The sequence below is a fragment of the Hemiscyllium ocellatum genome, chromosome 14 (genome assembly GCF_020745735.1).
Source record: "Hemiscyllium ocellatum isolate sHemOce1 chromosome 14, sHemOce1.pat.X.cur, whole genome shotgun sequence".
NCBI lineage: Eukaryota > Metazoa > Chordata > Chondrichthyes > Orectolobiformes > Hemiscylliidae > Hemiscyllium > Hemiscyllium ocellatum.
Window position 1 is genome coordinate 8,959,689 of NC_083414.1, and position 23,714 is coordinate 8,983,402.

The 23,714-nt window shown below is 44.9% G+C and overlaps 1 protein-coding gene across 1 annotated transcript in view; it reads right to left on the reverse strand.

Annotated features, from left to right (window-relative positions):
• Window positions 1–4,314, reverse strand: part of LOC132822234 (coatomer subunit gamma-1) — a 73,916-nt gene extending 69,602 nt beyond the window's left edge. The window contains exon 1 of the mRNA XM_060835347.1: window positions 4,104–4,314. Coding sequence (XP_060691330.1) covers window positions 4,104–4,137 — 34 coding nt within the window. The 5' untranslated portion in view covers window positions 4,138–4,314. The remainder of the gene's footprint in view (window positions 1–4,103) is intronic.
• Between the last annotated feature and the right edge of the window lie 19,400 nt (window positions 4,315–23,714).

Below are 23,714 nucleotides of genomic sequence, written 5' to 3' on the forward strand. Positions count from 1 at the left end.
TTAACCCCATTCTCCTGTCGTCTACCTGGGCACGACATTATGTTGAACTCCTCTTCCATCTCATCCGTACCCATTTCTTTGGACAGGAGTCCTCTCTCCATCCCATAGACACTCTCACTTGCCTACAGCACATTACCTGTCCACCAGACCCATTCTTCTGGCCCTTTACTTACAGTCAATGTGTTCACTGAGAACTGTCGACGTGATATCTTTTGCCTGAATTTCTCTACCCCCTCACCCATCCAAACCTACCTCCCTCTGAACTGACTCTCAGATCCAACTCTGACTTTGAAGCCTGTCCATGAGGGTGGTGTTGCCTTTGTCTGGCAGACTAACCCTGAAATTGGGGAGGCTGAGCACCAACTCTCAATCATCTCCTATCTTCTGGGGATCTAACCTCACCTCCAACCTCTGGATATTATGCCCATGACGGTCACTAAGTTCATCTTATTTGGGGATCTCTTCCTTCCTTCCTATGCGTCCTCACTCCACTCCCCCTTCCCACCCTCCACAGCTCTCAAGGTCACAGTCCCCAACCCCATACACCTTCCTCCCAAGTTCCATAAATTGACTGCCCGCAGACCCATTGTCTCTGCCTGTTCCTGCTCTACCACAGATACTTTGTCTACACATCCTGACACTCTGCTTCCTTTAAAGACTCTCCATTCTCCCAGTGCCTCTGTCTCTGTCACATCTGCTCCGATGATTCCCACTTCAACAAAGGGGTCTCTGAAACATCCATTCTGTTGTCAACAAGGGACTCACCACTGATGTGGTTGACAAGGTCCTCAGCCATGTCTGACCCATCTCACGCAATTCTGTCCTCACCTCGTCCCTTCCCTCCCACAACAGCACAAGGGTCCTCCTTGTCCTCACCTACCATCCCACCAGCGTCCACATCCAGAGGATCATTAGATGCCATTTCCGCCATCTCCAGAAAGATGCCACCACCGGACACATATTCCCCTCCCCTCCTTTATCAGTCTGCCACAAGAACCCTTCCCGCCAGGATACCCAGATCCACTCCTCCTTCACTCCCAACATGCCACCACACCCCATTGCACCTTCCCCTCTAAATGCAGAAAGTGTAACACCTGCCCATTTATATCCTCCCTGTTCACAAGCTAAGGCTCTGGACACAATTTCCTGTGAGTTACCTGCGCTGCACTCAATCTACTCTACAGTATTCGCTGTTCACAATGTGCTTTTCCTCTACAGTGGGGTGACAAAACCCAGACTGGGTGATCACTTTGCATCTGTCTGTAAAAATGATCCTGAGCTGCCAGTTGCCTGGCCCTTCAACACACATCCCTGTTCCCTGGCTTGGCAGCTCTGTGTCAGGCTTGTTGCAATGCTCCAGTGAAGCTCAGAGAACAGCATGTCCTTTTCTGATTGGGGACTCAACACTGAGTTTAATAATTATGGAACCTGGACCCATCATTCCAGGTCCTTTATGCACTCCCACACCCCAGGCCTTATCATGATGTGCTGTTATCAGCACAGCCGACCCATTTTTCCTTAGTTACAGTCCCCATTATCAGCTCCTCCATCCCTGCCTTCCCATTATCCACCTCTTTCTCTCTCTCTCTCTCTCACACTCTGATCTCCATCTCTGCCTGTTCACTTTCTACTCTTGCCCCCTCACCTCCTATCTTTAGCATAAATACCACCTTTTCCTAGCTATCAGTTCTGAAGAAGGGTCACTAGACTTAAAAAACATTAAGATAAGATTACTTACAGTGTGGAAACAGGCCCTTTGGCCCAACAAGTCCACACCGACCCTCCGAAGAGCAACCCACCCAAATCCATTCCCCTACACCTAACACTTACAGGCAATGTAGCATGGCTAATTCACCTAACCTGTATATTTTTGGACTGTGCTGAAAATGTGTTGCTGGTTAAAGCACAGCAGGTTAGGCAGCATCCAAGGAACAGGAAATTCGACGTTTCGGGCCAGAGCCCTTCATCAGGATTGAGGAGAATGTGCCAGGCAGGCTAAGATAAAAGGTAGGGAGGAGGGACTTGGGGGAGGGGCGATGGAGATGTGATAGGTGGAAGGAGGTCAAGGTGAGGGTGATAGGTTGGAGTGGGGTGGGGGCGGAGAGGTCAGGAAGAAGATTGCAGGTTAGGAGGGCGGTGCTGTCTTCTTCCTGACCTCTCCGCCCCCACCCCACTCCAACCTATCACCCTCACCTTGACCTCCTTCCACCTATCACATTTCCATCGCCCCTTCCCCAAGTCCCTCCTCCCTACCTTTTATCTTAGCCTGCCTGGCACATTCTCCTCATTCCTGATGAAGGGCTCTGGCCCGAAACGTCGAATTTCCTGTTCCTTGGATGCTGCCTAACCTGCTGTGCTTTAACCAGCAACACATTTTCAGCTCTGATCTCCAGCATCTGCAGACCTCACTTTTTACTCGGATATTTTTGGACTGTGGGAGGAAACCATGCAGACACGGGGAGGATGTGCAAACTCCACACAGACAGTTGCCTGAGGCAGGAATTGAACCCAGGTCTCTAGCGCTGCGAGGCCATAGTGCTAACCACTGTGCTGCCCTTGCTCTGCTTTCTCTCCACAGATGCTGCCAGAGTTTCTCTAGCAATTTCTGCTTTTGTTTCACATAGTCCTACTCGCCACCTTTTCCCTGCCACTCAGGGGCTCTTATTTTTCTCTTCTGTCCAGGGCTCCTTACCTGGAGAAAGTAGTTGTGTTCAAATAAGTTTATTGACTCATATAGCATGGAAACAGACCTTTCGGGCCAACCAGTCCATGTCGAACAAGGAGATTTTGCTACCCTGATCTCTGAGATAAAGGGTGGTCTCCAGAGGAAACCATTGTTCAGGTTGGGCCCGTACTGTTTGGGGTTTAGAAAATGAAGCGTGACTGTTGCAACATATGAGATTCTGAGGGTTCTTGACATGATAAATGCTGACAGAATGATCCCCTTAGAGTCATAGAGATGTACAGCATGGAAGCAGACCAGACCCTTCGGTCCAACCCGTCCATGCCGACCAGATATCCCAAACCAATCTAGTCCCACCTGCTAGCACCCGGCCCATATCCCTCCAAACTCTTCCTATTCATATACCCATCCAAATGCCTCTAAAATGTTGCAATTGTACCAGCCTCTACCACTTCCTCTGGCAGCTCATTCCATACATGTACCACCCTCTGCGTGAAAAAGTTGCCCCTTAGGTCTCTTTTATATCTTTCCCCTCTCACCCTAAACCTATGCCCTCTAGTTCTGGACTCCCCAACCTCAGGGAAAAGACTTTGCCTATTTACCCTATCCATGCCCCTCATAATTTTGTAATCCTCTATAAGGTCACCCCCTCAGCCTCTGACGCTCCAGGGAAAACAGCCCCAGCCTGTTCTCTTGTGGGGGGGAGTTTCTAGAATGACTGGTCACAGATTCAGAATAGATGGCTTTCAATTTAAGACCAGACATGAGGAATAATTGCTGTCTCAGAGAGGAATTAACTTGGAATTATGAACTGCAGGTAGCAGTGGAGGCTGGATACGTTCAAGGGTGATTTGGATAGATATTTGTTTTACAAGTGACATTGGATGTAAGGGCGTATTCGGGAGTTGGTTAGGCAGAATGGAAAGTGGAGTCTTGGCTATAATCAGATCAGTTGTGATTTCATTTATGACAGAGCATGTTTGAGGGCTAGGTGGCCTACTCCCCTTTCTTGGGTTCTTGCGCAGCAACGTTACCAATCAAGGGAACATGCCAATAAGTTTTACAACTTATTCAAGAGGAACAAATTACATTTGAAATAGATAAAATAGAGAAATATTTGTACTCTATATTCCCTTAGTAACCTGGAGTGTTTGAGACTCTGTAAGCAAACTTTATTTGCATTGTAAAAATCCTTTGGTTTCTATACATTATAAAACACCCTCAGTTTCGATTTTTGTAAAACACCTTTAGTTTCTATATAGCCAGGGAATGTGAAGGAGAAAGTTTCTCCTTTTGTACTATATTTAGAACATTGTAGAATCAGTTTCCACAAGTTAACAGCCAACAAACCGCCGACTAGGAGTGGATTACATTCCAGTGTCTGACAAGACTCTTAACCATCAAAATATTGCTCACTCACCGTATTCACTCTCGTCATTGAAGAACATTTTCATTCCCCCTGTGACAGAGCTTCAGGAATGCATTCCCTGGTGATCGAGCCCTCAGCACCTGTGTTGGACTCGTGTACAGAAATCCCTGCACTTTGACCTCTGGCTGACGATGTTAACAATGCAGGTGAGAGAGACATTTCCTCAGGTAAACCAGTACTTAATGCAAACAAGAAAAAGGGCCACCTGGTAAATGATCTCATTCATGAGATATTCTCTCCACCATTTTCAGAATGAAAACCGGAAACGAATGGACTGCCTAAATGATCCATGCTGAGGTCAAAATTATTTATAATATATTAATGTAAATTAATATTAATTTAAAAATAATTAAATGTTATTTCTATTAATGCAAATAAATATTGATGTTTTGAAAACCGTTCATATTACAGAAGAAAATGTGCTGGAGGTCTCAAAGTATAAAGTTGGATAAATCTCCGAGACCTGCACTAGTGTTTCCCAAAACTGTGGGAAGTTAGGGAGGAAATTGCGGGGCCCCTTTGCAGAAATGCTTGTATCATCGATAACCAAGGATGAGAACCATGAGAGGTATAGATATGGTTAATGGTATGTCTCTTTTCCCATGGATGGGGGCTTTCAAGACTGAGGGGCACGTTTTTAAGGTGAGACGAGAGAGTTTTATAAAAGAAATTTGGGGCAAATTGTTTAGACAAAGTGTGGCTGGCATGTAGAATGAACCTCCTGAGGACGTGGTAGCTGAGGGCAGAGTTACAACTTTTAAAAGACATTTGGATAAGTACATGAGTAGGAAAGGTTTGGTAGAATATGGGCCAGGAGCAGGAAGGTGGGACTAGGTTAGTTTGGGATTCTGTTTGTCATGGACTGGTTGGACCGAAGGGTCTGTTTCCGTGCTGTATGACTCCGTCAGAGGAAGTTTAAAAAATATAAAGTTGGATAAATCTCTGGGACATGATCCAGTGTATCCCAGGATGTTGTTGGGAGCTATATGAAATTGTCAGGTCCCTTGCAGAAATATTTGTATCATCTATAACTGCGGCTGAACTGGTGGGTGGCAGAGAAGGGATGGAAGGAGAAGCATGGAAATTATAGATCTGTGGGTGGTGGATAAGTTGTTCGAGGTGATTCTGAAAGATAGGATTTGTGTGCATTGTGAGGTGCAAGGAATGGTTAGGGATAGCCAGCATGGTTTCGTTCAAGGGAAATCATGTCTCACAAACTTGATTGAGTTTTTTGAGGAAGTAGCTAAGAAGATTGATGGGGGCAGAGTTGTAGACATTGAACTTTAGTAAAGCCTTTGAACAGGGTTCCACATGGTAGACTCGTTAGTAAAGTTAGGTCACATGGGACTCAGGGTGAGCTTGCCAATTAGATACAAAATTGGCTTAACAACAGAAGACAGTGGTGGTGGAGAGCTGTTCTTTTTGAACTGGAGACCTGTGACCAGCAGCGTTGCGTGATGGATCCACTTTCGTTTGTCATTTATGTGATTAGATTCGGTTCCCTACAGGGTGGAAACATGCCCTTCAGCCCAACAAGTCCACACTGACCCCCTGAAGAGTAACCCACCCAGACCTATTTCCCTCTGACTAATGCACCTAACACTATGGGCAATTTAGCATGGCCAAGGTTTGTACGAAGATTTGTAGCTCGGGTGCTCGTTGTTGTGGTTCTGTTCGCCGAGCTGGAAGTTTTTGTTGCAAACGTTTCGTCCCCTGGCTAGGCGACATCATCAGTGCTCTGAAGCCTCCTGCGAAGCGCTTCTTTGATGTTTCTTCCGGTATTTATAGTGGTCTGTCCTTGCCGCTTCCGGGTGTCAGTTTCAGCTGTCCGCTGTAGTGGTTGGTATATTGGGTCCAGGTCGATGTGTTTGTTGATGGAGTTTGTGGATGAATGCCATGCCTCTAGGAATTCCCTGGCTGTTCTCTGTCTGGCTCGCCCTATGATAATAGTGTTTTCCCAGTCGAATTCATGTTGCTTGTCTGCGTGTGTGGCTACTAGGGATAGCTGGTCGTGTCGTTTCTTGGCTAGTTGATGTTTATGTATGCAGATTGTTAGCTGTCTTCCTGTTTGTCCTATATAGTGTTTTGTGCAGTCCTTGCATGGTATTTTGTAAACTACATTAGTTTTGCTCATGTTGGGTATCGGGTCCTTTGTTCTATTGAGTTGTTGTCTGAGCGTGGCTGTTGGTTTGTGTGCCGTTATGAGTCCTAAGGGTCGCAGTAGTCTGGCTGTCAGTTCTGAAACGCTCCTGATGTATGGTAGTGTGGCTAGTCCTTTTGGTTGTGGCATGTCCTCGTTCCGTGGTCTGTCTCTTAGGCATCTGTTGATAAAGTTGCGCGGTATCCGTTTTTGGCGAATACCTTGTATAGGTGTTCCTCTTCCTCTTTTTGCAGTTCTGGTGTACTGCAGTGTGTTGTGGCCCTTTTGAATAGTGTCCTGATGCAGCTTCGTTTGTGTGTGTTGGGGTGGTTACTTTCATAGTTTAGGACTTGGTCTGTGTGTGTTGTTTTCCTGTGTACCCTTGTGGTGAATTCTCCGTTCGGTGTTCTCTGTACTATCACGTCTAGGAATGGGAGTTGGCTATCCTTTTCTTCTTCTCTCGTGAATCGGATTCCTGTGAGTGTGGCGTTGATGATCCGGTGGGTTTTTTCTATTTCCGTGTTTTTGATGATTACGAAAGTGTCATCGACATATCTGACCCAGAGTTTGGGTTGAATTTGTGGTAGGGCTGTTTGTTCTAACCTTTGCATAACTGCCTCTGCTATGAGTCCCGAGATTGGTGATCCCATGGGTGTTCTGTTGATTTGTTCGTATATCTGATTGTTGAATGTAAAGTGTGTGGTGAGGCACTATGAAAGTAACCACCCCAACACACACAAACGAAGCTGCATCAGGACACTATTCAAAAGAGCCACAACACACTGCAGTACACCAGAACTGCAAAAAGAGGAAGAGGAACACCTATACAAGGTATTTGCCAAAAACGGATACCCACGCAACTTTATCAACAGATGCCTAAGAGACAGACCACGGAACGAGGACATGCCACAACCAAAAGGACTAGCCACACTACCATACATCAGGAGCATTTCAGAACTGACAGCCAGACTACTGCGACCCTTAAGACTCATAACGGCACACAAACCAACAGCCACGCTCAGACAACAACTTATTAGAACAAAGGAGCCGATACCCAACATGAGCAAAACTAATGTAGTTTACAAAATACCATGCAAGGACTGCACAAAACACTATATAGGACAAACAGGAAGACAGCTAACAATCCGCATACATGAACATCAACTAGCCACGAAACGACATGACCAGCTATCCCTAGTAGTCACACACGCAGACAACAAGCAACATGAATTCGACTGGGAAAACACTATTATCATAGGGCGAGCCAGACAGAGAACAGCCAGGGAATTCCTAGAGGCATGGCATTCATCCACAAACTCCATCAACAAACACATCGACCTGGACCCAATATACCAACCACTACAGCGGACAGCTGAAACTGACACCCGGAAGCGGCAAGGACAGACCACTATAAATACCAGAAGAAACATCAAAGAAGCGCTTCGCAGGAGGCTCCAGAGCACTGATGATGTCGCCTAGCCAGGGGACGAAACGTTTGCAACAAAAACTTCCAGCTCGGCGAACAGAACCACAACAATTAGCATGGCCAATTCACCTGACCTGCTCATCTTTGGACTGTGGGAGGAAACCCACACAGACACGGGGAGAATGTGGAAACTCCACACAGACAGTCACCCAAGGCTGGAATCGAACCCAGGTCCCTGGTGCTGTGAGGCAGAAGTGCTAATTATTCTTTAGTTATATAAGTAATTTAGATCAGAATGTAGAAAGCATAATTAGTAAGTTTAGGATGACACCAAAATTGGAGGTACAGCGGACAGTGAAGAAGGTCATCCAGGCTTACAAAGAGATATTGATCAATTGGGTCAATGGGCTGAGGAGGGGCAGATGGAGTTTAATTTGGATAAATGCATGGTGTTGCATTCTGGTTAAACAAACAGGAATTATACAATTAAAAATGGGCCATAGGGAGTGTTGCCAAACAAAGGGACCTACTGGTGCAGGTGCATAATTCCTTGACAGTGGAGTCGCAAGTAGACAGAGTAGTAAAGAAGATTTTGGCACACTTGCCTTCATTGGTCAGTGAATTGAGTACAAGAGTTGGGAGGTCATGGTGTGACTGTACAGGACATTGGTTAGGCCACTTTTGAAATGCTGCTATCAGTTCTAATCTCCCTGCTATAAGAAAGATGTTGTTAAACTTGAAAGGGTTCAGAAAAGATTTACAAGGATGTTGCTGAGCTATAGGGAGAGGTTGAATATGCTGGGTCTTTTTCCCTTGAGCATTGGAGGCTGAGGGGTACAATTACAGAGGTTTACAAAATCATTAGGGACTTGGATAGGGTGCATAGCCAAGGTCTTCTTCCTGGGGTAAGAGAGTCCAAAAGTAGAGGACCTAGGTTTAAAATGAGAGAGGAAAGATTTAAAAGGGACCCTAATGGGTAACTTTTTCATGCAGATGGTGTATGGAATGAGCTGCCAGAGGAAGTGGTGGAGGCTGGTACAATTGCAACTTTTAAAAGGCATCTTGCTGGGTATATGAATAGCAAGGGTTTAGAGGGATATGGGCCAAGTGCTGGCAAAAGGACCTAGGTCAGTTTAGGATATCTGTTTGGGATGGACAAAGGGTCTGTTTCCGTGCTGTATAACCCTATGACTCTGTGACTGTAAATTCAGCAGGTAATAAGCAAGACAAATGGGATGTTGGCCTTCATTTCAAAGGGAAATGGAATATAAAAATAGGGAGGTTTTGCTGAAATTATACAAGGCGTTAATGAGATCATAGCTGGAATACTGTGAACAATTTTGGACTCCTTATCTAAGGAATGATATGCTGGCACTGGAAACAGTTCAGAGAAGGTTCACTACATTGATCTCATGTACAGAAGGACAGTCCTTATGAGGAGAGGATCTGTAGGTTGGGCCTGTACCCATGGGACATAATCTCAATATAGAACATTAAACAGTACAGCACAGTACAGGCCCTTCGGCACCCCCGATGTTGTGCTGGACCAGAGATGGGAGGAATATCCTCCTTCAGAGAGGAGTGGATGTGAGGAATTCTTTACTGTTGAGACTGGTTCATTAAGGCTGAAATAGAAGGATTTTTAATAAGTAAGGGAATTGAGGGTAACGTTGGGAGGGGTGGGGGAAGGCAGGAAAATGGAGCTGAGGATTATCAGGTCAGCCATGATCTCATTGAAGGGAACAGCAGATGCGATGGGCTGAACAGCCCACTGTTGCTCCTCTTCTTATGATCTTATCTTCTCGTCCTTTACCTGAACTCTTGGGAGGCTTCGATCCCGGGTTGTCATCAGCACTCTGCCCAAACTTGTCCCCTTCCATATACAGAACGATCACTGGGGGGCGGGGGGAGGAATATCCAACCAGGGGAGCACTTGGTGATGATAATGTGGACTTTTGGAATGAAGGGTTTGTTTCCATGCTGTATGACTCCATGATTCTACAGCAGGAAACACTGTCCAGTAAAAATAACATACTATCGATGTTGGAAATCTGAAGCAACCACAGAGAATGCTGGAGAAACTCAGCAGTGTCTGTAGAGAGAGAGAAACAGAGTTAACGTTTTGAATCCAGAATAAAGTGACAACCACCTGATGAAGGAGCGACATTCTGAAAGCTAGTGCATCCAAATAAACCTGTTGGACTATAACCTGGTGTTGTGTGATTTTTAACTTTGTCCACCCCAGTCCAACACTGGCTCCTCCATCTCATGAATCCAGAATAACTCAGCCTGAAGAATAATCGTACAGAACTCAAAACAATTTATTTCCCCAAAGACATACTGCCAGATGTACTGAGTTTCTCCAGCATTCTCTGTGTATGTTGCTGATCTACCCAGGAATCAATTGAAATTCTTTGAAAAGTGTCTTCCTTTAAATTATGCATTTATGGGATGTGAGTGTCTGTGAGATGTGTGGAACGTATTGCCCATCCCTAATTACTCCAGGGAAAGATTTGATATGCCTTCTTCTTGAACTACTGCAGTTGTGTGATGGAGAACTGACATTTTGGGCATAAGCCCTTCATCAGAGCTCTTCCTGATGATGGGTTTATGCTCAAAATGCCGATTCTCCTGCTGCTCGGATGCTGCCTGACCTGCTGTGCTTTCCCAGCAACAGACTCTCAACTCTGATCTCCAGCATCTGCAGTCCTCACTTTCTCCTCCCTGCAGTTGTGTTATGTCAAGACATGTTGTGGTGGAAGTCAAAAAGGGTGGTGCTGGAAAAGCCGGTCAGGCAGCATCCGAGGAGCAGGACAGTCGACGTTTCAAGCATAAGGTCTTCATCAGAAGTGTTATGGTGGAAGCCCCAGGATTTTGACCTAGTGACAGCGAAAGAATGGTGGTGAATGGCTTGCAGGGGAACATGGAGATAGTAAGGACGGCAGATGCTGGAAGTCAGAGTTGATTAGAAGTGGAGTGGGAAAGGCACAGCAGTTCGGGCAGCATCCGAGGAGCAGGACTCCCGACCCAAAATGTCGACTCTCTTCCAGGGGAATGTTCAAGTCTTGGTGTTCCCATGCATCCGCTGCCCTTGTCCATTAGGACAATAGAGGTTGCAGGTTTGAAATGTGTTCCTACAGAAGCCTTGGTGAGTTACTGCACTGTGTGTTGTAGATGGTCAACACTGTTGTCACTGTGTGCTGGTGGTGAGGGGAGGGAATATTGATGGTGGCTCATGAGCAACTAATCAAACAGATTACTTTGTCCTGGGTGGTGTCAGGTTTTTTGAGTGGTGTTGGGGCTGAACGCTTCCAGCTATGTGGAGATTATTCCATCACACTCTTAACTTGTGCCTTGTAGATGATGGACAGGCTTTTGGGCATTCAGGAGTTGAAGTATTCACAAAGAATTCCCAGCCATTGCTCTGTTTCTGAAGCCAGTGTGTTTATATGACTGATCCAACTGAGGTTCTGGCCAGTGGGTAACCCGAAGGGTTTTGGTCAGAGTTTGACAACGTCATTGACTATCAAGGGAAGATCCCATTAATCTCCCTCAAGCTGTTCAGAATTGCAAATATGGCAGCCTTCCCCAGTAGCTCGCTGGCAAATAGTGCCACCTGGTGTACCGTTGGACTATGCAGGCTTTGAAAGATTCAGGTTCCATTTCCAATCTGTGCTGTGCCAGTCAATCTCACCTGAGGCAGCAGTTCCTACAAATGACCCGATTGCTTATCTACTCAGGGGCCTTTGTTCCTGCTTCCTGACCACGTTGCAGTAAGATATACTGGAGATTGTGCAGATGTGATATGAGGGCTGGAGTCCATCAGTCGTGATAACCCTTTGATAGAATAGTCTATGCAGTCACACAAGTGACACCATCTTAAAGATGTAAACACATCAGAAAATTTGTCCCATGGCAAGAGAAATCCTTTTAAACTACTCTTTAGGCCTCAGCTGGAGCATTGAGTCCCATTCACAGAATCCCAACAATTTGGAAGGAGGCCATTCAGCCCAATGAGTCCACACTGACACTCTGAAGACCATACCACCCTGACCCACCCTATTCCCGTAACCTTGCATTTCCCACGGCTAATCCACCTAGTCTGCACACCCCTGGACACTAGGGGTAATTTAGTATGGCCAATCCACCCTAACCTGCACATCTGTGGGAAAAAGCCTACGCAGACACAGGGAGTATGTGCAAACTCTACACATAAGGTCACCACAGCCTGGAATTGAACCCAGGTTCCTAGCACTGTGAGGCAGCTGTGCCAACCGCTGTGCCACCCCATTCTGCACAGCACTCTTTAGGAAAGTACCATGGAGATGACTTTAATGGTTTGCAGTAACATAATTGACATCAATTACACAGCAATATAAGGGAGGTTGGGCTTGTTCTCTCAGCAGAAAAGGTCAATGGGAGATTTAATGTCTTAGTTCGTAGGAGTGGAGATAAGATGAGTTACTTTTACACAATGTGTTACGGTGATCTGGAATGCAATCTCTAAGAAGATGGCAGAAGCAGATTTAATAATAATTTTCAATCATAATGCACGTAAATTTGAAAGGGAAATATTTGCAGGCTTATGGTGAAATAGCAGCACAGTAGGAAAATTTGGATAGCCTGTTCAAAGTACTGAAAAGTTTTCTTCTATGGTAGAGTCATACAGCACAAAAACAGATCCTTTGGTCTAACCAGTCCATGCCGACCATAATCTCAAACTAAACTAGGCCCATTTGTTTACACTTGGCCCATATCCCTCCAAACATTTCTTATTCTTGTATATATCTAAATGTCTTTTAAATACTGTTACTATACCTGTATCCACCATTTCCTCTGAAAGTTCATTCCACACATGAACCACTCTGTGTTAAAAAAAACTGCCCCTCATGTCTTTTATAAATCTTTCTCCTCTCAAATTAAAAATATGCCCCCTAGTCTGTCTTTAAATCCTCCACCCTGGGAAAAAGACACCTGCCATTAACTTTATCCCTACCCGTCATGATTTTGTAAACCTCTCTGAGGTCACCCTTCAACATCCTACACTACAGTGAAAGAACTCCCAGCCTATCCAGCTTTCCCTGTAACCTCCAGTCCTGGCAACATCCTGGTAAATCTCTTCTGAACCCTCTCCAGCTTACTAGTATCCTTCCTTTAACAGGGTGACCAGAACTGGATACAGTTGTGTAATGTATGATTCAAAATTATTTAAAAAGGGAAAAAATCTTTAGTCGAAATGTGTATGTGGAATTGCCCTGTCAGGGAGATTGTCCCCAGAAAATACCACGCATAGTCTTGCCCATTTGAGTGAAGTTTAGAGGGCAAAGTTAATCATTCACCAGTGAACGAGTCAAGGTCGAAAGAAACAGAGAACATACAAACAAGTGAATCAGGGACAGGAGGAGGCCACTCAGCCCCTTGAGTCTGCTACACCATTGAATAAGATGGCTGGCTGTGGTGGTGTCATTTCCTGAAGCATGGACTCTTGGCAGCGTTTCCATTGCTGTACCTGGAGCCAGGTCTCTAAGTCCTGGGACATACCACAGAGATCTTGAAGAAGCCCTGGAGCTGTTTTTGAAGACCCCTCGTGTGGAAGATGAACTCCATGTAATTCCTTTTTATTCTTTTCGTAATTCAAAGTGGTGTCAGACTGTGGTAACAAAATACCTTTCACTGTATCTTTCTAAATATATGTGAATAAATAAATTAATCCACAGCTAAAATAAATCCACAAGATCATGGATTGATCTGATCTGATGACTCTATATTCTGGCCCAGCCTTGGTAACCGTTCACCCCTTACTCACCAAGGCCATCCTTACCTGGATTGGCCTACATGTGACCTACACCGAAGTGCTTGACTCTTAACTCCCCTCTGGGCAATTAGGAAAGGGCAATAAATGCAGAACTAGCCAGTGACTCCCTCATCCTGTGAATGAATAAAAAAAATAGTAGTTGCAATGTTCTAATCCCAGATCCACACTCCCTTAGGAATGTATCTCCTTACTCTGAGCACAGTAGTAACTTTGAAAGGGGATGGCTTGTGAATGGAGTTTTAAAATTCCCATCAAATCCTTCCATGCCTCATGGCTTTATCCCTGCAATCTCTCCAACTCTATCATCCCCATGTACTGTTCAACATCTAGTCTTGGCTGTATTCATGATTGGCTTCCCCCACCCAGGGAATCCATATCTCCAATTGCTGGGGCCCTAAGCTTTAGAATTCTACCCCTTCTCCCTAACCAATAGATCTCTCTGGGCTCTGTCACCACCACTGCCAACCATCTTATTCAATGGTGTAGCAGACTCAAGGGGCTGAGTCAAGATTCAAGTGGTGCTGGAAACACACAGCAGGTCAGGCATCATCCGAGGAGCAGGTAAATTGACGATTCGGGCAATAGCCCTTAATCAGCCCTTGGATGCTGCCAGACCTGCTGTGTTTTTCCAGCACCCCACTCTAATCTTGACTCTAATCTCCAGCATTTGCAGTACCCACCTCCTCCAGCTTTAAGTCACCTGTCCTGATATTCCCTTGGATGAATTAATTACAAATTGTATCTGACAAAGTTCATGTGAAGCATCTTAGGGCATTAAAGCTAACAAATCTTGCCCTGTGTTTGATAAACAGAGCAAAATGCAAAGGAAAAAATCCACCAGAAGTGCTGGAATGGTTCAAGAATAGATTTAATTTGTCTATTACACAATAAATAATCAGAACATGAATAAAAAGCCACACTTTAGATACAAGTTAATTTTTCTTTTGTTCATTTTCCAATCCGTGCCATCAGTGCAGCATTGGCAGCAGCTTTTGCCCTCATATCTTTTGCCTTGGCGAGGTCAATGAGGATGCTGAGAATGTTGGTGGGCACATCCAGGGATAAGGAGAACCTGGTACCCTTGCTATTCCTCCTGGACAGCAACATCTCCCTCCCCCTCTGCATGTCGAAGGTGTACTGGAATGGCAAGGTTAATGTCCTCCTGGGCCAATAGGTCACCGCATCAAGGGGGCGGATCAATGCGGGGTCTTCACGTTTGACTTGTGAGCGATCAGGATACCGGTCACTTCCCTCAGCTGCCATGGTGTTCCCGAGTCTTGGGTCAAGGATTCTTATGGCCAGCAGGCTTTTCATTTCCTCCTCCTCCTCCGCCATCTTGGCTGTGCTTTTCTCATTGCTGTAGCTGCCCACAAACCTTTCACCCTTGACCTCGTGACCTTTCAGTGACACAAAGGACACGACGAGGAGAATTGAGAGCATCATGAAGCTCTGACTGAACATCCTGGTCTGGTCTGATCTGAAGAGAAAGATAACATCGTGAATTTGGCACCAATTAAGGTCCTGAACGCTACAGAAAGGAAACACATTTGAAATTGTTCCACTGCAGAAAGAGGCCATTTGGCCCATCGTGTTTGCACTAGCTCACCGTACAAGTAATTTGCTCATACCATTCCCCCCCTCCCCCTATCCATGTAATATGAGCAAGTTACCAATCATGCACTGAATTTAAGAGATGCCTGGATAATATGTAAACATTGACTATGACATGTAAATACTACATGGCATTTACTGGAGGGGTTATTAAACCAGTCCTAGAGACAGAAATGGTGGGTCCTGATCTTGACTCTGATCTTTGTAGCCCACCTTGCCCTGACCCAAACAGAGTGATCCTATATCCCCAGTTAGGGTGCAATGGCCTCTCAGTGTTCCCAGGCCTTGGTTATTGACCCTGCCAATGTACCCTCTGTCCTAAACCAGGTATTAAACCAAGCTCTCTAAGGTGAATGACGAAAGATCCACAGTACTATTTGCAGAAGAACATGGGGATTTCTCTCCTTGTTCATATTTTAAAAATTTATTCACAAGATGAGAGCTAAGCCAGTGTTTATTGCCTAGAGGGTAATTTTTTTATTATTCATTGGATGCAGGTGTGACATTTATTGCCCATCCCAGAGGCAGTTAAGAGTCAACCATATTGCTGTGGTTCTGGAGTCACATGTAGGCCAGACTAGATGAGGACAGTAGATTTTCTTCCTTAAAGGGCACACATGAAACAGCTAGGTTTTCTCCCAGCAACCAATACATTGTCCCCGTTAGACTCTTAATCACAAACTTTTAATTGAATTTAAATTCCATTATCTGCTGTGGCAGGAGGAGAACTCAGGTCCCCAGAACATTGGGCTGTTAATCCAGGTAGTGATAATACCACTAGGCTGTCGCCTCTCCCTGTTCATGGAGATGTCTCAAATAACACAAAGCAAAACATTAACTGGTCACTTATCACATTGCTGTTTGTGAGAGCTTGCTTGCCACATTTCCTATATTACAAAAAGGAGTGTACTTTGAAAGTATTGAGTGCAAGGAACTTTGGGATAACCTAGGGCATTTAAAGATAAAAATGCAGCTTCTTTCTGATGATATATAAATCATATCACATGATATGTTCATATATTAAAAATTAATTATGTAAGGTTGAAGAAAGAAATTGGTTGACAATGAACCAAAGTTCTCCATAGTCAATGAGATACTTCCTCTCTCTCTCATGCATCTATCTTTTAGTCAGTTCAGAAACCTTAACATCATGTAGTACAGAAGAGGCCCTTCAGCCCATCAATTCTGTAGTATCATAAATACATTTCAACTTACATTTTCCAACACTCAGCCTATTTCCTCAAATTCTATGAAACTTCAAATGCTCACCCAAGTGCTTTTTAAAGTTTGTGAGATAACCCACCTCTACTACCATCCCAGACAGTAATTCCAGACCCCCACTGCTCTTGGGGGTTAAGAAACCTTTCCTTAAATCCCCTCTAAACCTCCTGCCTTGAACTTGAAAAGGCATTTCGATTTGCTAAAATTGCGAATTGCAATTCTGTACATTTAAACATGACTTTCTCATCGAATCAAGACCCTAGATCACGGGAGAGTAAGCCAAGAGTGCTCCTCTAGTTCCTCAGTGCCTGGTAACACCAGGAGGACACCATGCAGCCCCTGTAGCTGTTGTAAAGAGCCTTGGTCAGATTATAAGAGAAAGTGAGGACAACAGATGCCGGTGATCAGTGTCAAAAAGTGTGGTGCTGGAAAAGCACAGGAGGTCAGGCAGCATCAGAGGAGCAAGAGACTTGATATTTCAGGCATAAGTCCTTCATCAGATTTTGTCTGGAGTAACTGCCTCTAGTTTTAGACCGCATCGTAGGAAGGTTATACTGACTCACCAGAGATTCACCAGAGTAATTATTTATATTATTCTAATGGGAAGTGGGCATTGAAACATAGAAACATAGAAAGTAGGTGCAGGGGTAGGCTATTCGGCCCTTTGAGTCTGCCCCACCATTCAATATGATCATAGCTGGTCATGAAATCTCAGTATCCCAATACCACCTTCTCCACATCCCCCTCTCCCCTTTAGCTGCAAGGACCATGTCCAGCTCCCACTTGAATATATCTAACGAACTGGCTCCTACAGCTTCCTGTGGGAGAGAATTCCACAGGTTCACAACTCTCCAAGTGAAGAAATTCTTCCTCATCTCGGCCCTGAATGGCTTACCCATTATTCTTAGACTGTGACCCGTAGTTCTGTACTTCCCCAACATCAGGAACATTCTTCCCACATCTACCCTGTCCATTCCCATCAGGATTTTATATTTTTCCATAAGATCTCCCCTTATTCTTCTAAATTCCGGTGAGTACAAATCCAGTTGATGCAATCTTTCTTCATATGTCAGTCCTGCCATCCCGGGAATCTGTCTGGTGAAGCTTCACTGGATTCCCTCAATAGCACAAATGTCCCTCCTCAGACTAGGAGACCAAAACTGCACACAGTACTCAAGATGTGGCCTCACCAAGACTCTGTATAACTGCAAGGAGAAAGTGAGGACTGCAGATACTAGAGATCAGAGTTGACAGCGTGATGCTGGGAAAGCACAGCAGGTCAGGCAGCATCCGAGGAGCAGGAGAATCAAAGTTTCAGGCACAAGCCCTTCATCAGGAATTCATCCTCCCATTCCTGAGAAGGGCTTATGTCCGAAAGGTCGATTCTCCTGCTCCTCAGATGTTGTCTGACCTGCTGTGCTTTTCCAGCACCACACTCTCAACCCTGTTTAACTGCAGCAAGTCATCCCTCCTCCGATACTCAAATCCTCTCTCTATGAAGGCCAGCAGGCCATTAGCGTTCCTCACTGCTTGCTGCAGCTGCATGCCAACCTTCAGTGACTGTTCCACAATGACACCCAGGTCTCATTACAACTCACCTTCTCCTGAACTGCCAATATTCAGATAATAATCTGCCTTCCTGGTTTTGTGACCAATGTGGATAATCTCACATTTATCTACATTATATTGCATTTGCCAAATATTTGCCCACTCAACCAATCTGTCCAAGTCACCCTGCAGCTCCTTAGCATCCTCCTCACATGCCGCCCAACTTAGTGTCACCTACAAATTTGGAGATATGGCATTCAATTTCTTTATCCAACTCATTAATGTATATTGTGAATAGCTGGAGTCCCAGCACTGAACCCTGCAGTACCCCATTTGTCACTAGGTTAAAAACAATGACTGCTGATGCTGAAAACCAGATTCTAGATTAGAGTGGTGCTGGAAAAGCACAGCAGTTAAGGCAGCAACCGAGGAGCAGGAAAATCGACATTTCGTGCAAAAGCCCTTCCTCAGGAATTAATGAAGGGCTTTTGCCCAAAACGTCGATTTGCCTGTTCCTCAGATGCTGCCTGAATTGCTGTGCTTTTCCAGCATCACACTAATCCAGAACCCCATTTGTCACTGCCTGGCATTCTGAAAAGGATCGTTTATTTCCAACTCTCTGCTTCCTGTCTGCCAACCAGTTCTCTGAGATGCTGCCTAACCTGCTGTGCTTTAACCAGCAACACATTTTCAGCTCTATCCACGTCAATACATTAGCACCGATAACATGAGCTTTAATATTCCTTTCTAATCTTTTGTGTGGAGCCTTGTCAAAAGCCTTTTGAAAATCCAGCTACACAGGATCTATTGATTCACCATTGTCTGCTCTACTGGTCACATCCTCAAAACATTCCAGAAGATTTGTCAAGCATGATGTCCCTTTAGTGAATCCATGCTGACTAGGACCAATTCTATCACCACTTTCCAAATGCATTTCTGGCAGACCACCAGACAAAGGCACAGAAAGAGGCCACTGAGTCCACTTTGCTATTCAATGTTAAAAATCACACAACACCAGGTTATTGTCCAACAGATTTATGTGAAAGTACAAGCTTTCGGAGCGCTGCTCCTTCATCAGGTAAATAATGAGGCAGGATCATAGGACACAGAATTTATAGTAAAAGGTCAAAGTGTCATACAACTGATGCCATGTATTGAACAAACCTAGATTGCTGTTAAGTCTTTAGTCACTTAGAATGGAGATGCAGGTTTCGATTGATTAATATGTAAATTCCAGAAGTCCTGCTACTCAATGTAATCATGGCTAATCTGATAGTCCTCAAACTCACTTTCCAGCCTTTCTCCAGAACCTTTGATTCCCTTACTGATTAAGAATCTGTCAATCTCAGCCTTGAAAACATTTAATGGTCAGTCTCTGCAGCCCCCACGGCAAAAAATTCCACAAATTCACTGCCGTCAGAGAAGAAATTCCTCCTCATTCTTGTCTTAAACATGTGACCACTTACTCTAAGATTGTACCTTCTGGCCCTAGACTCTTCCTCAAGGGGAAACAGCCTTTCTGTCAGGTCCCCTAAGAATCTTATATGTTTCAATAAGGTTGCCGGTCAACCTTTCAAACTAAAATGTGTGGCCCAACCTTCTCAATCTCTCCTCATAAGACAGTCACTCCATACCTGGGATCAGTCTCATGAACCTTCTCTGGACTACCTCCAATGACAGTCTGTCTCTCCTCAGATAAAGGACCCAAACCTTTCACAGGATTCCAGCTATGGTCTCACCAGTGCCTTGTATAGTCTGAGCAAGAACTCTTTACTTTTACTTTTATGCTCCATTCCTTTAAATATTCTATGTGCCTTCCCTATCAGCTGTTGACCTTGCATTTTGTGGTTTATGTATGAGGACTCCTAAATCCCTCTATGTGTAGCTTTCTGCAGTTACTTAATCTGCACATTTCCCTGTGCAGACTCTGAGTCAACCCGACCACTTGCCTTTGCTCCCACTTTCGCATCATCAGCAAACTTGGCTATAGTGTTCACTTTCTTCATCCACATCATTAATCTATAATATTGTGAATAATTATTTCTCCAGCATTGATTCTTGTGACACTCCACTAGCTGCAGCTTGCCATCCTGAAAATGTCTCCATTTTCCCAATGATCTGATTTCTATTAGTTAGCCAGTCCTCTACCCATCTTAATGTGATGCCTCCAATTCCATGGGGTCTCACCTTATGAAGTAGCGTACTTGTTTTGCCTTACCAAACGTCTTCTGGAAATTCAAATACATTACAACCATCGCTTCCCCTTTATTTATCATGCTTGTATTCCTCAAAAGAATTCTAATAGATTTGTAAGGCACTACTTCCCCTTTGTGAAGCCAAGCTGACTCTCTTGATTATAGTGTTAGAATTCCTACAGTATGGAAACAGACCCTTCAGCCCAAAAAGTCCACACTACCCCTCTGAAGAATATCCCACCCAGACCCATTACCCTACATTTCCACTGTCTAATGCACCTAATCTACACAACCCTGGACACTATAGGCAATTTAGCTTGGCCAATTCACCAAACCTGCACATCTTTGGATTGTGGGAGGAAATCCACACAGACACTGGGGGGAACGTGCAAACTCCACATAGTCACTTGAGGCTAGAATCAAACCTGGGTCCTTGGTGCTGTGAGGGATCAGTGCTAACCACTGAGACACCATGCCAGTATAGAGCATATGTATTTATACTCTACTATTACATACTTTATAATCATGCTGTGGAGGTGCCGGTGTTAGACTGGGGTAAACAAAGTTAAAAGTCACACAGCACCAGGTTATAGTCCAACAGATTTATTTGGAAGCACTAGCTTTCAGAGCCCTGCTCCTTCATCAGGCAGTTAGTGGAGCAGGATCATAGGACACAGAATTTATAGCAAAAGATCATAGTGTCATTCACTGATGGTTTGTTCAATCCATCACATCAATGATTGAACACTTTGATCTTCTGCTGTAATTTCTGTGTCCTATGATCCTACTCCACTAGCTACCTGACAAAATAGGAGGGCTCTGAAAGCTTGTACTTCCAAATAAACCTGTTGGGCTATAACCTGGTGTCAAGTGATTTTTAACTTTATCCTTTATAACGTGTTGGTGGCTCAGTGGTTAGCACTCCTGCCTCACAGCACCAAGGACTTGGGTTTGATTCCAGCCTTGGGAGATTGTCAGTGTGGAGTTTGCACATTCTCCCCGTGTCTGTGTGGGTTTCCTCCGGGTGTTCAGGTTTCCTCCCACAGTCCAAAGATGTGCTGGTTGGGTGAGTTGGCCATGCTAAATAGCCTCATTGCGTCCAGAGATGTGCAAGCCAGGTGGATTGTCCAATGGAAATGCAGGGTTACAGGGATAGAGTGGGATGCCCTTCAGAGGGCAAATGCAGATGGGTCAAATGGCCTTGATCTGCAATGCAGTGATTCTATAATTAGTTCCGACATTTTCCCAATATCGTCAAAAGGAAGAAGGCAGCTTACGTAAGGTGGAGGAAGCAAGGATCTAGCACCGCTATACAGGATTACAGGCTTATGAGAAATGAGCTCAGAAATGGACTGAGGAGAGCCAGGAGGAAGCACAAAAAAGGCTTGGCATGAAGGATTAGGGAGAACCCAAAGGCATTTTATTCATACATGTGGAATAAGAGAATCATCAGGGAAATGGTAGGGCCAGTCAGAGATAGCGTAGAGAGTCTGAGCAGATTGGGGAAGCCCTAAATGAGTTTTTTGCTTCACATTTCACCAAGGAAAGGGACTTTGTTGTGAATGAGAACTTTGAGGAGCTGGGAAATAGACTTGAACAGATCAAGATTAATAAAATTGATGCGCTGGAAATTTTAGCAACATTGAGATTGATAAGTCCCCAGGGCCAGACCAGCACTGTCCCCATGACTTGTCCTACCTGCCTATCTTCTTTTCCACCTATCCACTCCACCCTCCTCCCTGACCTATCACCTTCATCCCCTCCCCCACTCACCTATTGTACTCTATGCTACTTTCTCCCCACCCCCACCCTCTTCTAGCTTATCTCTCCAAGCTTCAGGCTCACTGCCTGTATTCCTGATGAAGGGCTTTTGCCCGAAACGTCGATTTTACTGCTCCTCGGATGCTGCCTGAACTGCAGTGCTCTTCCAGCACCACTACTCCAGAGTCTGGTTTCCAGCATCTGCAGTCATTGTTTTTACCCAGATTTATCCCAGGCTGCTCTGGGAAGCGAGAAAGGAGGTTGCTAAGCCACTGGTAAAGATCTTTGCTTCCTCACTCTCCACAGGGATTGTACTGGAGGATTGGAGGAAGGCAAATGCTGTTCCTCTTTCCAAGAAGGGGAATAGGGAAATTACAGATCAGTCAGTCTTACGTCTGTGGTTAGCAAGGTCTTGGAAAGAATTCTGAGGGATAGGATTAGCCCTCAGAAAGCACAGCGTGATTAAAGGCAGTCAGCGTGACTTTGTGAGGGGCAGGTCATGCCTCACAAATCTTATTGAATTCTTTGAGGAGGTGACGAGACAGGTCAATGCAGGTTGAGCAGTGGATGTGGTGTATATGGATTTCAGCAAGGCATTTAATAAGGTACCCCATGGTAGGCTCATTCATAAAGTCAGGCGGTATGGGATACAGGGAGATTTGTCTGTCTGGATTCAGAATTGATTGGCTGATAGAAGGCAGAGACTGGTTGTAGATGGAAAGCATTCTGCCTGGAGGTCATTGATGAGTGGTGTCCCGCAGGGCTCTGTTCTTGGGCCTCTGCTCTTTGTGGTTTTTATAAATGACTTGGATGAGGAGGTTGAGAGGTGGCTTAGTAAATTTACTGATGACATAAAGGTTGGTGGTGCCATTGATAGTATCAAGGACTATTGTAGGCTGCAGTGTGACATAGACAGGATGCAGAGCTGGGCTGAGAAATGACAGATGGAGTTCAACCTGGATAAAGGCTATGTGATGCATTTTAGAAGGTTGAACTTGAATGCTGAATACAGGATTAAAGACAGGATGCTTGGTAGTGTGGAGGAACAGAGAGATCTTGGTGTTCAAATGCATAGATCCTCAAAGTTGCCACTCAAGTGGATAGGGTTGTTAAGAAAGCAAATGGTGTTTTGGCTTTCATTAACAGGGGGATCGTGTTTAGAAGCCACGAGGTTATGCTGCAGCTCTACAAGTCCCTGGGTGAGACCACACTTGGAATATTGTGTCCAGTTCTGGTTGCCCTACTGTAGGAAAGATACAGAGGCTTTGGAGAGGGTGCAAAGAAGGTTTACCAGGATGCCGCCTGGACTGGAGGGCTTGTCTTACGAAGAGAAGTTGACTAAGCCCAGAGGTTTCTCGCTGGAGAGAAGGAGGAAGAGAGGTGACCTGATCGAGGTATCCAAGGTAATGAGAGGCATGGATAGAGTCAATAGCCAGAGACGTTCCTCCAGGGCAGGATTGACTGGCACAAGGGGTCTCGTTTTAAGATATTGGAAGGAAGGTATAAAGGGGACGTCAGAGGTAGGTTCTTTACGCAGAGAGTTGTGAATGCATGGAATGCGTTGCTAGCGGTGGTGGTGGAACCAGAGTCATTAGGGACATTTAGACGACTGCTGGACATGCACATGGGCAGCAGTGAATAGAGGAATGCGTAGGTTAAATTATTTTATTTTAGATTAGGAATAATCCTCAGCACAACATCGTGGGCAGTCGGGCCTGTTCTGTGCTATACATTTCTATGTTCTGTGTTCTGTGTTCAATAACAGGCCTTAGTCTAAATGGCCTATCGTTACTAGTTTTTGTCTCCTTTCTTGTTTAAATAAAAAAAAGTGTTACATTTTAATGTTCAATCCTCAAGGACTTTTCCAGATTCTGAGAATTCTTGC